Here is a 20,673-nt window from a genome sequence, read left to right on the forward strand (position 1 = left end):
TTTTTGCTTATATTAAGATATAGTATCTGTCACGGCGGTGGCAGACCACTACACTAACCAGGCTATGTTCCTGCAAAAGAATACAAGTAATCGAAGCTGGAAGATTCGATACTTAAGTGGTCTTATATAGTTGTTTCGAACCGCACGTAGTTCCGTATCGCGTCGGCTGTTACAGTATCTTGGTATTCTTTTTTGAGTATTTTCAACTAGATACGAGAAGTAACTTAGTATTTATTAATATTGTTTGAATATTATACAAATTAGAGATAGTAGCGTTGAGAGCGCTTAGGAAAATTATATTAATATAGTATATAATATTAAGATTGATCCCTTTTTAGTTGGTTAGTACTGTACTATTGGAGATTATAAGAAGAGAGATAGTAAAGGTAGTAATTAAATTATATATATTCTTAAACATTTATTATTTTATATAGAGGTTGAAGCTGTTTTTTGTAAGAAAATAGGTTAAATTATATATTTTTATGGAGTTATAACCACTATTATTAAATAAATTTCTCTTAGACGAAGTATACGTCTTCTACTTTTGAATTTTCCAAAATTGGTTTGCTTTAAGATGTCATGGGGCTGGCGCCTAGGGGTGTTTGCCTGGCTTGAACTCTATGAAAGCCAGGCCTGCCCTCCGACTGGGTGCACTCCTGAGGTACGCCGCACGAACCACATTTTTGACCTTGGCGTTTCTAGCACCTTCGATATACGCACCTCTCTTGTGTATTTAGCTGTAAGCTCCATGCCATACTGGCACAGACTTCTCTTTTCCTCTTTGTCGAATATTATCACTTTCACTAAGGCCTACCTGTGTGTATACCTCGTAGAACCCTTCTATAAGAGTAGATAAATAGTTGCAACGGATAGAGAAATTAACGTTCTTTCCTAAAACTAATTTAAATTGGTATTAAGTTATGTTACGAACTTATGAGGACACACGGACAAACCACAGCGCCGGTAGCACAACCGGCCTAAACGGGTTAGGTCGTGTCACCCTCCCAGGCTAACAAGGACAAAGAGGCACACGCATGGGGCTCACTCGTGTAACGGGCTCACGGTGAGCCACTGCTCACGATGAGCCACTGCTCACAGTGAGCCAGGAGGGCATCGTGAGCCACCACACACTAGATAGACCTATGGGGCTCGACAAGAGCATCCGGAGACAGATATCTCGCAGAGGGCGAGCAGGTATAAAGGGACTACGGGAGAACTCAGATTGTCAGATAGTTCGACAGTAGTCAATAGATCATTATCACCCGAGACCAGTATTACGAGCATACTTGTTGTGAACCCTTTGGCTTCACCGAACAGCACTGATAGTCTTTACCTTCAAACTATCCCACTTAGGCAGATCAGACTGCCGTTCGTCACAAGTTACTAATAAACAAGTTAACTTAATTAACCAAATATAATATAAGTATAATCATTCTTTTGGTATATTGCATAAGTATTTAGTGGAGTAGATCGGAGAACGGATGGAATGTTTGGATTGTTATTCTTATTATAATTATTTCTATTACTCTTTAGAAACTGTCTACTATTGTATTTGCGGAGCGCCCCGCGAAAAGGGTTACTTCTTCGTTTATTTATTAGTTACGTATTATAATTTTTTAGTAGTAGAAAATACTCCCGTCGCTTTCAGTACTAATTATACCATATATTTAGTAAGGGTATAATTTTTTGGAGATGAGAGTTATATATATATATATATATATATTTTTAAATTCTAAGAGGAGGAGAATATTAGAGAATAAGGATAGTAAAAGTGAAGACTCCAGACCTGGATAATAAATTATTGCCTCTTGTAGAAGTTTAGGCAATATTGGATATTAGAGGTTTAGAAGAATAGTTTGTTAATGTAAGAACGGATATGAGAAAAATTAAGGTTTTTTAAGCGTACGGTTATACTAGTGAGGCATTTTTCATATACTCTTATGTACTTCTACCTAGCTACCGTCGCGGGTACAGTTCATTATCAGCTAGTGGTAGAACTTTAGCTGTAAAATTCATTCTTCTTCTTCTTTTTCTTCCTCCCCTCTCTCTCGTTAAATAATGTATAGTAAAGGAAACTTCCCATATTGTCAAGTTTAGTCCTCTTAGTTCAGTTCGGCTCAGTTTCCTTTCTTTTTAGTTATCTTAGGTATCTCTCTCTCCCTCTTTACAAAAACGCAACGTAAAACGCTCGCTTACCATAGCCGTAAACCACTCATACAATAAACTACAAACCATAAACTACAAATACAAACCAAACCCAATCTTTTACTTTCATTCATTATCACTAAGTTTTAATCCTTTTGCTCATAGGTCCTAAGCCTTATACAACAAATCTAAAAACCCCCTCGCCAGATCCACCACGACGCTCTTATTCGGCAAGCTGCCCGCAACGCCATACAGCGCCGCCGTGTCACCGGAGGTCGCCTTTTGCTTTCCCGTTTTGTTATCGCCACCCATCTTGAGCGCCTCCACCTGCCTCACCCGCTCCTTTTCGCGCTCCTCCTCCACCACGCCCTCGAGATCGCTCGCCAGCTTTTCCCAGTTCTTCGCCACGGGCGCTGTGACGGCTACGTGAATAGCGGGTGGGTTCTGCAAGGCGTTCAGATGCCATCCCCGCACGGACATGCCGTCGGCGATGTCGTAGATGTTGAGGTCGCCGCGGGCTTGGAAGGCGAGGACGGAGACTAGTGGGTTACCGAGGATTTCCAACTCTTGGGCGAGCGTGGGGTGCGAGCGGATATGCTCGGCGAGTTTCTTGGTTGCGCCCACGATTTCTGTGCAAGACTTTAGATACCCTTCCTCGCCGACGGCCATGAGGGAGGCCCAGCACGCAGCGATGAGCGCGCCGGGGCGCGAGCCGGCGATGCCGGGGGAGGCGTAGACGCCGCCTGACCAGGACGGGTCGACGAAGTACTGGTAGGCTCTGAGCTCGGCGGTGCGGTAAAGCACGGTGGAGTTGCCCTTGGGCGCGAACCCGTACTTGTGCGTGTCGCAGGAGATGGAGGTGACGCCCTTGAGGCGGAAGTCGAAGGGTTGGGTGTCGAAGCCGGCTTTGTCGAGGAAGGGAACAAGGAAGGAACCCAGGCAGCAGTCGACGTGCAGGGGGATCTTCTTGCGGAGGGCGAGCTTGGAGAGCGCCGAGATGTCGTCGATGATGCCGTGCGGGAAGTTGGGGGCCGAGCCGACGAGCATGATGGTGTTGCGGTTGATGAGGCGGGCCACGCGCTTGACGTCGACTTGGTACGAGGGCGCAGGGCAGGAGACCAGGTGCAGCTTGATCTTGAAGTATTCGGCTGCTTTGCGGAAGGCCGTGTGGGCGGTTTCGGGGATGATGATCTCGGGCTCGGTGACGCCGCGCTCGTGGTGGGCCTTTTGGCGCGCGCTCAGGATGGCCATCAGGATGGACTCGGTGCCGCCCGAGGTGGACACGCCGGCGGCTCCCGGGGGCGCGTTGAAGAGGGAGAGGACCATGGCGACTACTTCTGCTTCCATCTTGCGCACACCCGGGAAGACGTCCGGGTGGATCGGGTTGGCGACGGTGAACTTGCCGTAGGCTTCGGTTTGGAGTTTGAGGAGCTCGTCCTCGCCGCTGTAGACGGCGCCCGAGACGTAGCCGTCTTCCCACCGCGTGTGGTCCATGGTGGCCAGCGCTTCGAGCTCCTTGCGGACGGCCTCCTCGGTCCAGCCTTCCTTGGGGAGTGAGAGGTAGCGGGTTTGGCCGGCGGGGATCATCTTGGCTTGCATCTTGGTGAGGGCATCGTCGATTTGGGCGCGCACTTTGGTGCGCACACCGGGCAGGCGAAGGAAGTAACCGTAGAGAATGCGGCGGGCATCAGTGAAGAGCTCGAAGAGGGTGCCGAAGAGACCACGGCCTTTGAGCTTCCACAAGGCGCGGCGGGTCCAGCGGAGGAGGAAGAGGAAGAAGACGATGTTGCGGATTCTGTGGTTACATTTTCATTGTTAGTAGGTTGTTGGGTGTAGTCAGAGATATATCGAGTGGATGGGTAGGTAGGCATGGTGTGGTTTCGTGTAAGTCGATGACGGACGGAGCATGCGACTGCGGTAAGACATCCATCCATCCACATGCGATTTGCGATTTCGGTTGGAATGGCTGGCTGAGGTTACAAACCGAACCGCCTTCGTTGCATGAGGGAAACCAAAGATGACGGCCATCGCATCTTCATCGTAGACATTGCTATGCGCAAGAAGGTTAAGAAGAATCCAAAAGCACTCACAAGTCGACATTGAGGTTCACCACCTGCATCGGATTCCTCGGCCTCGATCTCTTGACGCTATCAATGCTCTGCCGGAGGCTGACCGGCATGCGCGAAGTGCCTGGCATCTTTGTGCTGGTCAATGTCAAGCAAGAAGTTGTTGTTGACTTTGACAGACAGGAATACGGGTAATATCAATGTTGTTGAGTCTTGATGTGATGTAGTGACTCGAGGTAGATAATCCGGGAGAACCAGAGAGGTTCTTGAAAGAGAAGAAAGAAAGAGAGAAAGAAGCAAGTGGAATCACAGGTTGGTGGAAACACGGGATATGAGATCACTTATTCATGAAGTGAGGTCGGGTGGCTTGCCGTCCATTCAGTGGACGTGTGTGAGGTGTTTAGTGCTTGCATTAAGAGCCTGACAAACAGTTTGTTTAGCGGCTTGCGGGGGTCCCGCTCCAGTCGCAGGTCATCAAGTCAACCGCAGTCAACCGAGGGTGAGAGGCGCGTGGCAGCCCAGCGTGGCGATTGCAACCATTCATTCAAACCAGCGGACAGCGTCGTCTTGCCCTGGTGATGTTTTCCCCGCTCACATTGTCGTGCTTTGTTCACTGCCGCTCCGTCCGCGGGCCCCGTGTTCGGTTCCAGATTTCGTAACAGAACTTGCTCCGGGGAAGCCGGCATCACTATGTATCATTCCAGATGTTCTGCTATTACCGAGGGGAAACTCGGGAGGAAACTGGAAGCGAGAAAGACCTGAGGGTTGGGGTAGAGAGTGTCAAAAGGGGCCAAGGCTCGAGACATCGAGGTACCTTTTCGACTTTCCCCACCGTTTCCTTGCCGTTATCAGAACAAAGAGACATGGGAAGTCTCGAATACATATCAATGAAATCACAATCACATGCATTCCATGTGAAGGACACACACCACTACTACCACCACTATCGCTACCTACCACCAACGGCCTTGGTTCTGACGTAGCACCTTGATGGTTCCTCTAGTGGTATTAGTAGTAGTAAAACCTTCATTAACATACCTATCTCCATCAAACAATAACCACACCGAAATCGCCATTTTTCTCTTCATCCTTCCATACAGTAAGTAAGTAGGCGAGGTAGGTACGTAGTAGTAAATGTTTGTCCAAACATGACCGCCATTGTTCATTCGTCGCCCTTCCAAAACCCTCCTACTTCCGCCCCTCCCCCGTATTCCTAGGAATTCTAATATTACGTTTACTTCGTTCTTCTCATCTTTTACATATATCCATATCTGTTTAGTAGGTAGGTCTCCCTTCCACACCATTGGAGGGCCGCGTCCTCATTCTGGGAGGAGAGAGGCCTATATGTTGTCCAAATTTTGTGGTAGTAGCAAATAGTAGAAAATTATTCTCCTCAAACGCCGCCCGTCGTCATATTCCAATTGGCATTGTGCTCGGTATAATGAAGGAGCTCCTTCTCTCCAAGTGAGGAACGCTGCTTAGTGTTCCATCCCCTCCCTCCTCCCTGGGTCTGGAGTCCGTGTACTTTGTGAGGTTGTTTGTGTGCAGTAGGTCGTGATGATGGTAGTGCTGGTACTGGTAGATCATGAAGCAAATCCTCCTCCCCTTGTCAAATGCCATGTTGCGAGGAGGCAACCGGCCGTATTCCGGGAGAACAGTCGGACAAACGAGCCGCTCATTGGCCATATATAGCCAACTCGGTTTATTGGCTTTTCCCAGGTTGTATCGATCGCTCAACGAGATTCGTTCGGTTCGGTTCGGAACGTGCGTGTTCATGATATCGAAGCTGAATGTGCCTTCTTGTCGCTTGCTATTCTCCATCCACTCCACGATTTCTGCCTCCGTCTATCCTCTCATGAATTCTGGAACGCAGTCTTCCACTGAGCAAACCTCTGCGACTCGGTTTCACACGTATCCTCGCCAGCCTCGCCGCAAGCGTAGAGGCGCACCACAAGGTCTCCTTCCTTGTAATCCTGACCACCCTTCTCCTTGCTGTACGAGTTCAAGATGCGCTGGGGCACGAGAGCGAGCTTGGCGAGAATGGTAGGGTGCCACTGGACGATGTGTTCCTGTTGTCTCACGTGTTAGCATAACTGTTCCATCCACCCCTGATCCGCAATGCTTCCACGAGAGGTTTGGTCAAACTTACCAGGGCATGCTGCTCCGCCTTTTGGAAGTTGTAGCTCCTGTAGATGGGATCGAACCAAGTCTCGATGAAGAACTTGGCCCATTCCCCATTCTTCACCACAAAGCTGCTCGAAGACAGACCGTCCTTGTCCTGCGTCAAGACGAAATCCACATCGTGTCCCTTGAGGTGGCTGAACGTCTTGATGATGCTGTCGGGCGGCACAACAGGGTGGTCCTTGATCATCAGCTCCTCCAGCCTCGATGGCTTCATGACGTGCTCCTCGATCTTGAGGTTCGGGTTCATGATGAAGGCGTTCTGATCGAGGTACCAGATGTACGCCGCATCGGGGAACATGGTCATGGCGTGTCGGACGGCGGGGAGGCTGGCCCACGAGACGGGTGCGCCGCGGAGGTCGTAATCGGAGGACTTGACGAAAAAGGTGCCGTAACCTGCAGTTTGAGTGGTGGTGATGGTGAGCTGAGTGTCCGGATAGTGGTAGAGACAGCGGGAGCATGCATATCTGTCTTCGCGCATGACGCTCCCCTTGTCCCTGGCGCAGATTGGGGCGGCATTCACGTACCATGCTTCTCGGCATATTTTAACCTGTTTTCCTTGACCATGTCCAAGTACCCCTTTCCATACTTGCCCTCGTTGAATACTGTAACTATCACCACCGGCGGGTTGCCCGACGGCTTGTGGTATGCCGGCGGAGCATGTCGCCTACTGCCGCCTCGTTGGAATAGCCATACCAATGTCAAGAAGGCTAGGCAGACAAGGCCAATGGTCTTGAGTCGTCGGCTTCGTATTGTTGGGATAGCCGACGTCCGGGGCCGGAAAGGCGGCGGATTCGAGGATTTTCGTGGAGGATATGCGAAATGCATCGCGGGCAGCGTAGGTATGCGATGGGGAAACAGACGAGTCCAGACCCTGAGACTAATTGTATCGTAGTGCGCGCGGCGCGGCTTCGTCTCGCTGCTTCGGCAAAATATTCCACCCTCGAAGGGGCAGGGGGAAATAGGGCGGTTTGGCGGGCGGTGGGAAGAGCCGAGCAAAGTGGAAGCTTCCGTCTGTAAGAAAGAGGAGTAGGGGAAGCCAAAAAAAGATCGACGCCGAATAAGGTGAAACTAGGGGTTCGGCCGTTCGTGATGCGCGCGCGCCTGTTCGCGACGGGTCCAACAAAGCTGATTGGAACTAGTCAACCAGACAGAATTATGCCTTTTGGCTCAAGAAGCTTCCCACTATGTCTAGGTTGAGGTTTGGTTGTCGATGGTCGTCTAATACGGGATGGCGACAATGGTGCCTCTGGGAGGATGAATCTGAAGTATATCGAATCGTGGTCGCAAATCGACTGGTAGACTCTTTTTTGTCTGATAACTTGGGCCACCTCGCTAACACGGACGGGAGGGAACCAGGTCGGCGTGATAGTGTGTACTGGTATGGTCGCGGCTTTTTGGTAGCACGTATCGTTATCAGGCTTCAAACATGGACATTTGGCGAGATTGGCTAGCAGCTTTGTGCCCCGAACACAATTCTTCCACTATGCTCGACGCTGCACAAGACGGGAAATAAGAGACTCGACGGGTGGAGGTGGTTATTTATTGAAAAGCCCCCCTTCGAGATTGGGAGATCTGGACTTGACTCGAATGCTGCCTTTTGTCGCAAGTTCATTCAGTTCGGGCAAGTTGAATGAAACAATGCAGGGACGATTACCTCCAAATTACGACCGGCCTGAAGAGGACCGTTGCCAGGTGTCATCACTGTAAATGTTGGCTTGGAGGTGCTGGATGCATCGATAAGGGTCCTCAAGCCCCACTCGTGCACCATTCAGGGGCTTTATCGCTTTGGAATTGGGTCCAGCCCAGTCCAACAAGGTGCTCACTCCTACGAACTGCATGTCGGCTCTCGGTCTCGTAGAGGTAAGCCGCTGATGACCTCACATTAAGCACCTCGGGAATTCTCATCGTAAAGTGATTCATTTACAACTAACACTAATCGCTGAGCAATATCTGCTTTTTTCTTGAACGCTTCGATAAGGTAGTAGGGGCTCTTCCGGTCACCCTCTTCAAACAACCCCCAGGTATCTCAATGGCATGTTCCAATCTCGAAAGACAGCAAACTCCCTTCTCCCATCCGTCCGACGGCATAGTGCACACCCGAAGGCATGCGCCCAAAGACATGTCTGCCCAAGAGCAAGTGGATATCCACCCAAAGGCGTGAGGAGTAGCGAAAGATGGAAAGAGCTCCAAAGAACTCAGTCCAGTAAGGCTCGGATTGGCGCTCCATGCCAGTCCCAAACGAGAAGAGAACAAGACGCCCTCTCCTCAGGGCGACAATAGAGCTCGATCTTTGCACACAGACTAGTTGCCACGACATGGAGGCAGGAGCCAGTGGCAACTTAAGAGTGTGCAAACGGTTTTCGGGGTGGGGGGAGGCCATGGCGACAACCAAAGTGGCGTTGTAGGCGGAATGGACGTGCAGTGAACAAAAGCAGCTCGATTTCGATACTCGTTTACCTGTCTTTCCTCGACTCGTCGTCGTCCTCGTCATCAGCAACTTCATCCTCTTGGATGTCAACAACTCTGTCGCGGGCCTTTTCAAGGACTCTTGCGCTGAAGTGACGGACGAACTTCCATGCTGCCTGTTTCTCCTGTTAGCAGCTGATTCGGTATCTTCTCGGAACAGCAAAACTTACACCAAGGAATGTCAGGACGCCAATCATCACAAGCGCCCAATTGACTGACTCAATCCTGTCTCTGCCCCTGCGACGACCACCTACTGTACTGCGGATGTTGAACCACTGCCAAGGAGACATGGCAATGAAAGTCTTTAGGAACCCAAGCAAGCCAAGCGAGAGGAATCCCTTGAGAAAGTGGAAGGACCAAGTCGCCGGTTCATCGTCAGCCGGGCGCATAGCCTCGACATCTGATATGACATCATGAATCGTATCAACCACGCTTCCGAAGGGGTCGACCCAAAGGTTGATGATGGGGTCGGCGAAAAAGCCCAACACGAAGACGGCGAAGATGAACACCAAGCCAGTAAGGACCACACTTCCCATCGTACTCGTCAACCAGCGTCCCCATCTCAGTCTCTCGAGGCGGTACTCGAATTTGCAGGTGGGACACTGCCAAAAGTTCCGGTCAGACAAAGGCGACGCTTGCCTCCATTGCTGAAGGCACCCTTCGTGGACATATTTCTGGGTGCCTTTGCATCGGCAAGGGCTGATCAGACGGCCCAGCTCCGGATCTTCGGAATAGTATCGAACGCGTGCTCTCGAGGTGAAGCGGGCAGCGAATGACTCGTCAATCTCGGTGGTGGGCTGGACGGCTTCCAAGCAGATGCGACAAGTGCGGGGTTTGTAGGTTCGTTGTCTTTGCTGCTGCTGAGAGCTCGGCTTTGCTGCAGATGAAGTGGATGATGAGCTGTGTGGTGTCTCGTGGGTTGGTGAGGCTTGCGCGCTGCCGTTTGCATTGCCGTTGGGGCCTGCGCCCGAAGGCCACGACCAATTTGATGATCCAAAGTCCATATTTTCCTTGCGAGGCTAATGATGGTTCTGGGTGCTGCAACCGATAAAACTGTGAATTCAAAGGGTGATGAAAGGGCAGAGGGGTAGGGGGAGATGGGGGATCCAGATTGGTAAATAGCGAGAAGTCCAAAGAACATCTCGGAAATGGTGAAGCAGCAATGTGGTCAATTCTCTTGCCAATTGAATCTCGACCACTCGCTCTTAACCCCAGTGCTGCTCCGAGGCTCGAGCTGGGCACACTGCCCACCGAAGAAGAGTGGACATCATCATTTCGTAACTTACCTCAAACGGCTTCTATCGCATCTTTAATCGCTGCCACCGTCGTGGAACAACTTGCGACTGTTCAGCCAACCTAAGCGCGCATGTCGCCATGATGCATCTCGAACAGAAGAGGTAGAAGAAAAGAATGCGAAAAATCTCTGATGGGGCTGCAAAATGTTAAGAGCAAAAGAAACACTGGGGGGTTCTCGACCTTTCCCCTTTGAGACTAGCCACTATCAATGACAGTGTGGGGTACCAAAGCTCCCGCTCTCCCAGTCGCCGTTGCCTGCCAGCAGCAACAGCACAGTAGCGAAGTGCCTGCCTTGGGGCTCAGTTGGTCCGAGCTCCTTCAGGCTGAAGATGAGCTCTCCAGTTGCTGGCAGTGGTCCAGCTCCAGTTCGACGCGCAACTTCCCCGTGCCTGGGCCTTGAACAGTGACAGCCTGTGGTGGGAACTCTGGAACCTCAAGCTTGCAGCCAAACGACAACAGCTCTCTCTTCTAGCCTGCCACTCCTCGACAACCAAAACATCAAACGCTGCAGTCTAAAGACCCGAATCCCGTCGCAAATACACCCGTCCAAGTACTTTTCGAAATACCCGGGAATAAAAGGACAACATGGCGGACAGATACTCCTTCTCCCTTACCACTTTCTCGCCCAGGTAAGCTCCCGTCGTCATAGTCGCTGTCTGATGCAGTGGTGATAGTGATAGCTGCTAACACTTGCGTAGCGGCAAGCTGGTCCAGATCGGTCAGTCGCCTCAACCCAACCCCGACCTCATCTTCCATCTAGCGAACTTCACAATCTTGCGCCAATACGATCTCGACATAACCATGCTGACTATTTCTCAGAATATGCCCTTAATGCTGTCAACCAGGGTGTAACAGCTCTCGGTATCAAGGGTAAGCAAAACTCCCCCTCCCCCACCACATGCCATCACCACCATCATCGTCACCACCACCACCCGTCACTCGCCTCTACCATTACGGCCCATATACATTGCCGCGCAAATATGAGTTTAGAATGCTAACTCTCCACAACAGCCACCAACGGCATCGTCCTCGCCACCGAAAAGAAGTCCTCCTCCCCGCTCGCCGACCCCTCCTCCCTCTCCAAGATCAGCCTCATCACGCCCAACATCGGCATGGTCTACAGCGGCATGGGCCCCGACTACCGCGTGCTGGTCGATCGCGCGCGCAAGGTTTCGCACACGGGCTACAAGCGCATCTACAACGAGTACCCGCCCACGCGGATATTGGTGCAGGACGTTGCGCGCGTCATGCAAGAGGCGACCCAGTCCGGAGGTGTCCGCCCGTACGGCGTTTCCTTGTTGATTGCCGGCTGGGACGAGGGTATCCTGCCCGAAGACGACATTCAGGAGCAAAAGAGCAAGGATGAGATCGTGGGCGACGATGGTGAGACCATGAAGAAGGCGACGGGCAAGACGGGCGGCATCCTCAAGGGCGGTCCCATGCTGTACCAGGTCGATCCCTCGGGATCTTATTTCCCCTGGAAGGCGACGGCGATTGGCAAAAACGCCACGACGGCCAAGACTTTCTTGGAGAAGAGGTATACCGAGGGCTTGGAGCTCGAGGATGCGGTGCACATTGCGCTGTTGACGCTGAAGGAGACGATCGAGGGAGAGATGAACGGTGACACCATTGAGATTGGTATGTTATACGATGGATAGGGACACAGTTGCTCAATTGACTGTGATCTGACTAACATGTGTTTACTACAGGCATCGTCGGACCACCGGCGGACCACCTCCTTGGCGTCGAGGGTGTCGAGGGAGCAAAGGGTCCCCGCTTCAGGAAACTCTCTCCCCAGGAGATTGAGGATTACCTGACGAACCTATGATGATGGCAAGGCAGGGAAAGAGAACGCAGGGGGCAGGCAAATAGGCACATGAGCGTATTTTAATGAATGACCATTACAGCAAGTTCCTTGTACAATAGAAAGGAAGACCCGGGAATAGAGAGCCCTTTCATGAGTAGACGGTTTGGAACTATTTGGTGAGTAAAGCCTCGCGTTTCCATCATGACTTGAGAAACCAGGTACAGCTTTGTGTATGGAATACGAGATCAATCAAAATTGGTATCGTTTGTTCAAAGAAAAAGAACTACATACGCTCTTCCAGCTAAGTAAGTGAAGCCAGTTACAATTAAGCCAACAAACACCAACGCTTGGTTTTCCATAACAGAACTCATCACCAGACAGACAGACACACCCGTTACTTCTTGTCCTCACCAACAATCAAGAAACTCGTCCACGGCCCTGCCGCAACCGACTTGACAACCTTCCCATCCAGCGACAAAGGCACCTTCTCCCACTTCATAACGCACTCAATCTCCTCTCCCAGCCCCAGCTGGCCACACCAGTTCTCCCCAATCACATACACCTCCCCCTGGTCCGTCAGCGCAATCATGTGATTCGTGCCTATAGCTACGTCCACGATACCGTCCACCTCGTTCCCCTTGGTGTCGGTGATCACCACTGGGATCGGACCGTCTTGGTCGTTCAAGTTGTTGTCGCAGCTGTCGTGTTCGAAGAAGAGGGTTTGGAGAGAAGCGGGTAAACGCCTGGGATCGCCCCAGACGTAGAGGTCGTTGCCGGCTGTCAGGCAGGCGAGCATGGAGGAGGTGTGGCCGATGGAGAGGTGCCGGATGGGACCGGTGGGGAGGTTGGAGAGGAGGGGGACGGGGAGGGGGTAGTAGGCTGGACTATGTTTGTTGGGGTTGGTTCGTCAGTAGGAAGGAAGGAAAGAAAGAAGGGAAAGCGGATGATGAAAACGGGGACGGGGATGGAGATGGAAATGGAGATGGAAATGGAGATGGAAATGGAGATGGAAATGGAGATGGAAATGGAGATGGAAATGGAGATGGAAATGGAGATGGAAATGGAGATGGAAATGGAGATGGAAATGGAGATGGAAATGGAGATGGAAATGAATAGAAATGGAGATGGAAATGAATATGAGGATGGGGATGCAGATGAAGATGGGGATGGGGACGAAGGTAAACATCAAGATGAAGCCTAAAAGGGATGGACACACCACTCATCAGTAACCTCCCTCCCCAAGCATCCTTCATATCTCTCATCGCCCCACGTGTACACCTCCCCCGTCGAAGAGAGGGCCGCGAACCCGGTCGAGTGAGCCAGCAGCTGGACGATGTCGGGAAACCCGGTGTAAGAGACCTTGTTGGGCTCGGTTGGCCGAGGAACCATATCTGAGGGTGATCGATAGCCAACAGAGTTACAGGCGAATTGTTCTTTTGGCGAATGCGTATGGCTTGGATCTTCGTTTGCTGCTTCCAGTTCCTCGTCTTCCCATACGTCATGCTTGTCTTTGTACTGGAACCCTAGGTCCAGGAGGAGGTCACTGAAGGTGGCGTATTCGTTGATTGTAGCTGTTTCGGCGTTGTAGACTGTTGATTTGTCTTGTTCAGTATTTAATCGCGACACCTGGTTATCTGGAGTCGAATCCCGACATGGAACTGGGTTGGCAGGAAAGGGTGATTAATGACTTACCTGCCACACGTCCGTTGTTTGCTTGGGCGAAGGTTCTGTAGATGTTCTCATCCACGTAACGTAAGGCATTGTGATGTCGGGGGACCCGACCTGCTTTTTTGATAAACTTGTTTTGCCTCTTTTGGTAGACTAGACGGAGTTCATATATGGTTTGGTTAGTTGGGTGAAATCCACGATACATAGAACTTGTACATGTGTAAGTGCCCATAAACATCTTGAAGCGAGCAAAGGTTGCGAACACTACTAAGTGGTCACTGACGGATATGTGGCTCACTTACCAAGAGTGTGGGATGCAAAGCTCCGAACAGTATGAATGTCCCTGTGACGAAACACGCAAGTGAAATCCCAAATATCGTCATCGTCGCCGTTCCATCCGCATTTGCCTTCGCCTTTTTGTTTTTCAAAATGAAGCTGCCAATGTTGGTTGGCTCCAGCTGCGTACAGCTCCATTGTTCCTGGTTGTTTCATAACGGGGCAAAACGGCACAAGTAAAGCTACTCGAGTAGTACAATGTGCTGTAGCAGTGTAGTTTTACGTCCAAAGGTCGGAGTGAGTATTAAGATGTTGGCGAATGAAAGAAAATCGAGTCCGCAAATGGGTTGAGTGGTGGTTGAGATGATGGAAGAGGCCCAAATTCTGTGGTGTTTAAGGTACCCCTAAAATCCCCCCCGCGTGCTTGACGCTTCGGAACCTCAAGGGAGGAGGATGTAGCCACATGTTCGTTCCTGTCTTTTGCAAGAGAAATTTTGTTCATATCGGAGGAAAGAGAATTTGGGGACATGCGTGACTCCTCTGGCTGGTGCAATGTATCAAATCAATATTACCCCCGATGTTGAGGTGGTTCTTGCCGTTATCATGGAAACCATCTGATTCGTCGTGGATCGCGAATGGAAGCAGCTGCCTGCGGCGTTCGTTTTCAGAGGCAGTGTTAAGAAAACAGCTGTCACTACACTTATTCCACTAACATTTTGTTGGGCTCCAAGTTTCAACACCCCTGCTTTCTGCTGGAGATTTCTTGCCATTCATTCGTTTGCACACTGCCTATAGTGTCACATACGACACTTTAAAAGATTTTACTCTACTTCAAGTCGACCGTGGTACGACAGGACTTCAACATACTACTCAACTCTGGCCTTGGAAGACGGCGTCCAGCCTCATGCATGAGAAACGGGGTTGAAGTCGATTTTTGCTGGCACGCCCGCACCCACCGTGACACATGAAGTGAGAGGCCCAACTCAGACGGGAACATGTCCACCTTCCAGATATCTCGAGCCCAACTCAACCTTCAGCTTCCTCTCCGCTCTAGACTCGTTCCCTCCCTAGGCGGTCTGAATCCCCGAGTCTCGCAGGGCTATAGTTGAAGGTGGCTGGCCTGTAAGGGCCGATTCGAGTTTTCTTCTAGAGGTGCTCTTCATCCTCTATTGACACCAGCATCAACATCCTTCGTGTCGACATCTTCATCCTCGTCGCCCTTTGTCTCTCAAGACCGCCACATATTACATACATATCCACTTCATCGTTATACCTATCATTCCTTCCCCAGCGTACCCCGAGTCTCTAACCGGAACTTCCATTCCTGCTCTTACGCCTACAGCAAAACCGTCGATTCATCAGCCGCCATGGATCTGGATCCTCAGGAAGATAACCCGGTCGAGATGAATGTCGATCGCGATGGCAACTCCCACGACTCAGACAACGAGTCGTTCAAGAGTGCCATTGACGAACCCTTTGACTTGAGGGAGCTCTACCAAGATGCCCTGGAGGAGCCGTCTGAAGAACTCAGCGATCAAGTGTCAAGCCCCGCTGCCTTGACCGCAAGGGCGTACCAACTCGAAATGTTCGAAGCAAGCCTCAGGCAGAACATCATCGTCGCTGTATGATGTACCCCCTTCTTTGTCATATCACTGACCTCTCCTGGCCCTTTTCTAACAGAATGGCTGGTTACAGATGGACACTGGCAGTGGCAAGACTCAGGTGTAAGTGGACAGGGTCTCACTACGAGATAGGGTATTTTTGCTAACAGGTTATAAGCGCTGTACTTCGCATAGCCAGAGAGCTCGAACAAAGTGACAAGGTTTGTTAACACCCTTCCTGTGTGCTGTCCTTCTGACCAGATCCTGACATGTCTTTTTCTAGCGAATCTGGTTCCTAGTGCCAACGGTCGCCCTGGCCCACCAACAACATCAAGTTTTGCAGTCTCAAATACCATCAGTCAAGACCCTATTGATCTGTGGCCATGATGGGGTGGACAGCTGGTCTGACCAGGCTGTTTGGGATGCCATCCTGCTCAACGTTCGTATCGTGGTGTCGACGTACCAGATTTTGTCCGATGCAAATGCTCACGGCTTCGTCCGCTTGGATTCGCTGAGCTTAATTGTCATTGACGAAGCACACAATTGCTCCAAGAGCCATCCAATTTCCAGAATGATGACCGAGGCTTACCTGCCTGCAAAGAGGGCCGGTCTACCAGTCCCTAGTATCCTCGGTCTCACGGCAAGCCCGCTGATGTCAAACAACCTCGACGACATTGAAAAGCTTGAACAAGTTCTTGATGCTGTTTGTAGAACTCCTACAAAACATCGAGAAGAGCTTCTTGAACACGTGAACCGCCCGGAGATGCTCGTGTTTCCATACGGCGATTCTGGGGGCCCTGTTACCGAGCCAGCACCAACCGATCTCATGATAAGATTCAGAGAAGCATATCACGGACTTGATATACGCAAGGACCCAGAAGTCTTGCTCCTCAAAGCACAACGCACTGAACGGGCTAGGCAAAAGCTTCGCCACGCTGTTACAAAGAAGGACACGACCGCCCAGAAAGAAATGAAGGGGGTATACAACAGGTCCATCCTCGTGCACAAGGAAGTTGGGCCATGGGCGGCAGACTATTACCTTACGAGAGCCATTTCCCAAATGTTGGCCGAACTGGAGCATGAGCATTCGGATCACTTCCGGTACATCGGCGAGGCATTACGATCCATTCCTATTCCCACCGTTTCAAAAGAGCCCATTCAGCTGTCCTCGAAAGTTCAGACTTTGCTGCGAATTCTCTCTTCGCATCAGGAGGATCCGGTCGGTATTGTTTTCGTCCAGGAGAGGGTAATGGTCAGCATTGTGACGCATATCATATCCACCCATCCGCTAACCAAGGACCGTTACCGCACTGCTGCCATGATTGGCACTGCTAACGTACCAGGACGGAAGCAACATTTCAAGGACATGACAAATGCGGGGGATAACAAGTCCCTCGAGGGATTTCGCGAAGGTCGGTTTAATTTGCTCGTTGCGACCAACGTCCTTGAGGAGGGTATTGACGTTCCCATCTGCAACCTCGTCATATGCTTTGATAAACCATCAAATATCAAATCTTTCATCCAGCGTCGCGGAAGGGCAAGAAAGGGTAGCTCTACACTCTACCTCATGGTCCAGGATGCTTCTGGCGAATCCGCGACCGGCTGGCGTGATCTGGAACGTCTGATGAAAGAGAAATACGAGGACGAGATGCGTGAAACCGCAGAACTCGAGCTGGTAGAGGATCCGAGACTTGGCAGTTATCCAGTTCTGGAAGTCGAGAGTACTGGAGCTCGCATTACTATCAGAGATGTCAGATCTCATCTCAACCATTTTTGCGCAAAGGTCTCGTCAAGGTCTCGACATCTCCAGAACGAACCGTACTTCGTCATTCGCAAAGTCGATCCGGACCCAGCATCACACGAGCGACGGACATTGCTTAAGGCAACTGTGCATTTGCCAGCATCTGTTGCCCCTGACTTGCGTCGCCACCATAGTCTTTGGACTTGGACGTCGGAGAAGCTTGCAATTATGGATGCCTCATTTCAGGCATACAAAGCTCTCTACCATGCCGGATTAGTCAATGATCATTTGCTGCCTACAAAAGCATCTGATTTCCTTGCCGACCTTGGTAGCGATCCAGGTCATATTTGGGTCAGAACACAATTGGACCCTTGGCCAGAGGTAGCTCATGCCTGGCAAGAGGGCTCATTCCTTTACAGTCGTCGCCTGACAATTCGGGTTCCAGGGATGGAAACACCCCTCGAATTCGCGTTCATCCTTCCTGTGCCAGTTCCTTACATGGCGCCTCTGAAGCTGTGGTGGAATGCCACTTCTGCTTTGGAGCTCATCACCGATTCAGAGATGCAGGAATTTTGCAAAGAAGGAGTAGCCAGAGCCGGGCCAGACCATTCCTATGCTTTGCTCGCCATGGCTTTCCAACATCGATTCCCTCTCGAGGGCAAGCAGTATCCGATTCGCCTTGTATCAACTCAAAGGAAACTTGATGTCGCCGGAATTGCAGCTCTAGAGTTTGACCCTCAACTGTACGAAAGCTTCACTGACCCTCCCCTTGTGCGACTTGTTGAAGGGACGCCTTTCTTCGTCACGAAGGTCTTGCCGTCCAAGCCACCGGCCGAGCTCGTATTGAAGCCAAGCAAAGAGCATGCAGACCTTCCAGAGGACGTTCCATATGTGGTTTACAAATCTCTAAGCAAAGCTGTTGGTCAGTTTCTTCCACCTGAAGCAGCTCATGAACATGACAATTGGATTCCTAAGGATGGAAAGCTGTACCAAAAGGTCCTGCCTTCCACAAGTATTCGGATGGATGACTTCCCGGCCGCGTTCGCCCAGGTGGGCGCGGTCATGCCAGCTTTTACAAGGGCAGTGGAGATGAGTCTAGTAGCCGCGGACCTCATGTACAATCGTCTGGGTTGTCTGGAACTTGATAACTTGCTTCTCGTTACAACCGCACTCACTAGCATTGGGTCACGAGCCCCGACCAACTACGAAAGACTGGAGTTTCTGGGCGATACGATCTTGAAGTTTTGCGCTTGTCTCACAGCTTCGGCATTATGTAAGTTCTCCCTACAAAGACCTCTTACGGCAATTGCTCACCATAAAATAGTTCCAAACCACCATGAAAGGTTGCTCTCCCAATGGAAGGATAGTCTCGTGAACAATGTGCGACTCTGTCGAGCATCTATCGACTTTGGCCTTGACGAGTACATCATCCACTCAATGGCCTCGAAGAAGTGGCGGCCTAAGTTTGTCGAGAATTATCTGGATGACAGCAAGTCCCCTAAGTCGGCAGAAACCCGTGAAATGAGCTCCAAGATGGTAGCCGATGTTATCGAGTCCCTCATCGGCGCCACATACATGTGCGGGGATATGTCAAAGGCACTCGAGTGTATCGCCCTCCTTCTCCCCACTTCCAAGTCCAGCAAGTTCAAGTGGCAGGACATTGGTCTTAGCCGTGACAAGCTTTTCGAGCTTGCTCCCAATGATGCCGTCCTCCACAAGCAATTGGAGCCTCTGGAGAAGGCCATGGGCTACGCTTTTACCAAAAAGTCACTCCTCATCGAGGCCATGACGCACCCGTCCTGCCCGGGCCTCGGTGACAACGACTCCTGCTACGAACGCCTCGAGTTCCTCGGCGATGCTATTCTCGACGTCATCGTCGTCAAACGTCTCATGGCTGAGACGGGCCCCAACGAGCTTGCGCACAACGACATGCACGAGTACCTCTCCTCCGTCGTCACCGCCGACATCATGGCTTTCCTGGCCATGGAATGGGTCATCGCCAGGACAGACACCGTCGAGATCGACCCTGCGAGGCTGGACGCCATCGACTCCCTTCCCTTCTCCAAGCACACCAAGATCACCCCTGCGAACCTGGTCTCCAACACGGAGGACTGGGCCTTTTGGCGGTTCATGCGCCACAACTCCTCGCACGTCGCATCCGCCCAGACCGTCACCCAAGAACGCTACCTCACCCTCAGAGACGACATCCGCACCGCGATATGGGAGAAGCACGAGCTGCCGTGGGCCTTGCTGGCGCGCATGGGCCCCCAGAAGTTCTACTCGGACATCGTCGAGTCGCTCGTCGGCGCCGTGTGGGTCGACTCCGGCTCGTGGGAGGTGTGCGAGCACGTGCTGAACCAGATGGGCCTCTTGCCTCTGCTCGACCACTTAATCAGGACGAAAGCGCATGTGATGCATCCCAATGTCGAGCTGCATATCCTGGCGCCGCCGAGCAAGCGGGAAACGCGCACCGAGTTTGTTATTATCTCCAACAAGCGGGGCATCATCAGCCACGGGACCGAGTTTGCGGATGAGACGAACGCCGTTGATGACGGGCTTGTGAAGGTAGAGCCATATCATGATGATGACGTGCCGACGCAGGGCGAGGTGTTTTCTTGTAAACTTTTTGTGGGAGGCAAGCAGGTGGCTGATGTGACGGGTGCGGGAACGAAGGAGGAGGCCAGAGTGCGGGCGGCGGAGAAGGGGTGTTTGGTGATTAAGGCGGAGAGAAGGAAGGCAATGGCTGAAAATAAGGCTGTGGATGGTGCTGCTGTTGCGGACAACGAAGGTTCCAGTCAAGATGCGGATGGGGATACGGTCATGGACTAGAAGAGTCAGGAGACGGTCCCTATCAGGATCGCGGACAGGGACACTACTACGGATGAGCACATGACCTTGGCTCAGCGTTTGTTGGCAATTTTTTGGTTAGGTTAAGCCTTTCTTCACCGGATATATCTATATTTTGGGTATATCTGTAGTGTTTTTTCTTCTCGTCAAATGTTGACGTTGTTGGATAGCGGGTACCTGGGCGATAGAAAGACAGACACCTTGCTTTTTTGGAATGTGCAGAAGCAGTTTCATATGGTCTTTGTAGCGGTTCGTTCATAGCTGGTAATCAGAGCATGTATGTCACTTAAAAAGCTCGAGAGAAAGAAGGACTCGGATTAGACAAATAAACCGTATTTTCTATATACATAGCTCGACTCGATTCTTGCAAAGATACTGACATGTTATTACGTACCTACTAACTTTCCATCACACGATACAGCAACGGAGCTTAAGAGGTCGAAGTCATGGCAAATGCCTCTCTAGAATGATCCGTTTCCCTCCCATAACATACATGACCAAGGTACCTAGCACAATGAGAAATAATCATTGCCAAATAAATAGACACACTACCACGCTCGGCTCCTTTAATTTAAC

General features: G+C 51.0%; 6 protein-coding genes across 6 annotated transcripts; 2 read left to right on the forward strand and 4 right to left on the reverse strand.

Annotated features, from left to right (window-relative positions):
- Positions 1 to 2,052: 2,052 nt before the first annotated feature.
- Positions 2,053 to 4,538, reverse strand: SMAC4_06752 (uncharacterized protein). The gene is made up of 2 exons (XM_003344927.2): positions 4,236 to 4,538; positions 2,053 to 3,940 (listed from the first exon to the last, which is right to left on the reverse strand). The coding sequence occupies exons 1-2, from the start codon at positions 4,340 to 4,342 to the stop codon at positions 2,314 to 2,316; spliced, it is 1,734 nt and encodes a 577-aa protein (XP_003344975.1). The 5' UTR covers positions 4,343 to 4,538; the 3' UTR covers positions 2,053 to 2,313.
- A 644-nt stretch (positions 4,539 to 5,182) lies between these two features.
- Positions 5,183 to 7,220, reverse strand: SMAC4_06753 (uncharacterized protein; the record flags this gene model as incomplete). Its single annotated transcript, XM_066090512.1, has 3 exons — positions 5,183 to 6,280; positions 6,361 to 6,788; positions 6,920 to 7,220. The coding sequence occupies 3 exons, from the start codon at positions 7,218 to 7,220 to the stop codon at positions 6,065 to 6,067; spliced, it is 945 nt and encodes a 314-aa protein (XP_065947287.1). The 3' UTR covers positions 5,183 to 6,064.
- Positions 7,221 to 8,848: 1,628 nt separating this feature from the next.
- On the reverse strand, positions 8,849 to 10,263 carry SMAC4_06754 (uncharacterized protein; the record flags this gene model as incomplete). Its single annotated transcript, XM_003344929.2, has 2 exons — positions 9,032 to 10,263; positions 8,849 to 8,977 (listed from the first exon to the last, which is right to left on the reverse strand). The coding sequence occupies exons 1-2, from the start codon at positions 9,863 to 9,865 to the stop codon at positions 8,849 to 8,851; spliced, it is 963 nt and encodes a 320-aa protein (XP_003344977.1). The 5' UTR covers positions 9,866 to 10,263.
- Positions 10,264 to 10,575: 312 nt separating this feature from the next.
- On the forward strand, positions 10,576 to 12,208 carry SMAC4_06755 (uncharacterized protein). The gene is made up of 5 exons (XM_003344930.2): positions 10,576 to 10,786; positions 10,856 to 10,875; positions 10,977 to 11,027; positions 11,169 to 11,795; positions 11,867 to 12,208. The coding sequence occupies exons 1-5, from the start codon at positions 10,743 to 10,745 to the stop codon at positions 11,983 to 11,985; spliced, it is 861 nt and encodes a 286-aa protein (XP_003344978.1). The 5' UTR covers positions 10,576 to 10,742; the 3' UTR covers positions 11,986 to 12,208.
- Positions 12,209 to 13,161: 953 nt separating this feature from the next.
- On the reverse strand, positions 13,162 to 14,442 carry SMAC4_06756 (uncharacterized protein; the record flags this gene model as incomplete). Its single annotated transcript, XM_066090513.1, has 3 exons — positions 13,935 to 14,442; positions 13,657 to 13,785; positions 13,162 to 13,553 (listed from the first exon to the last, which is right to left on the reverse strand). The coding sequence occupies exons 1-3, from the start codon at positions 14,122 to 14,124 to the stop codon at positions 13,162 to 13,164; spliced, it is 711 nt and encodes a 236-aa protein (XP_065947288.1). The 5' UTR covers positions 14,125 to 14,442.
- Positions 14,443 to 15,275: 833 nt separating this feature from the next.
- Positions 15,276 to 20,479, forward strand: SMAC4_06757 (uncharacterized protein; the record flags this gene model as incomplete). Its single annotated transcript, XM_066090514.1, has 5 exons — positions 15,276 to 15,530; positions 15,604 to 15,632; positions 15,688 to 15,730; positions 15,793 to 18,523; positions 18,575 to 20,479. 5 exons carry the CDS (start codon positions 15,276 to 15,278, stop codon positions 20,077 to 20,079), a joined length of 4,563 nt encoding a protein of 1,520 aa, XP_065947289.1. The 3' UTR covers positions 20,080 to 20,479.
- Between the last annotated feature and the right edge of the window lie 194 nt (positions 20,480 to 20,673).

Source organism: Sordaria macrospora, chromosome 5 (genome assembly GCF_033870435.1).
Source record: "Sordaria macrospora chromosome 5, complete sequence".
NCBI lineage: Eukaryota > Fungi > Ascomycota > Sordariomycetes > Sordariales > Sordariaceae > Sordaria > Sordaria macrospora.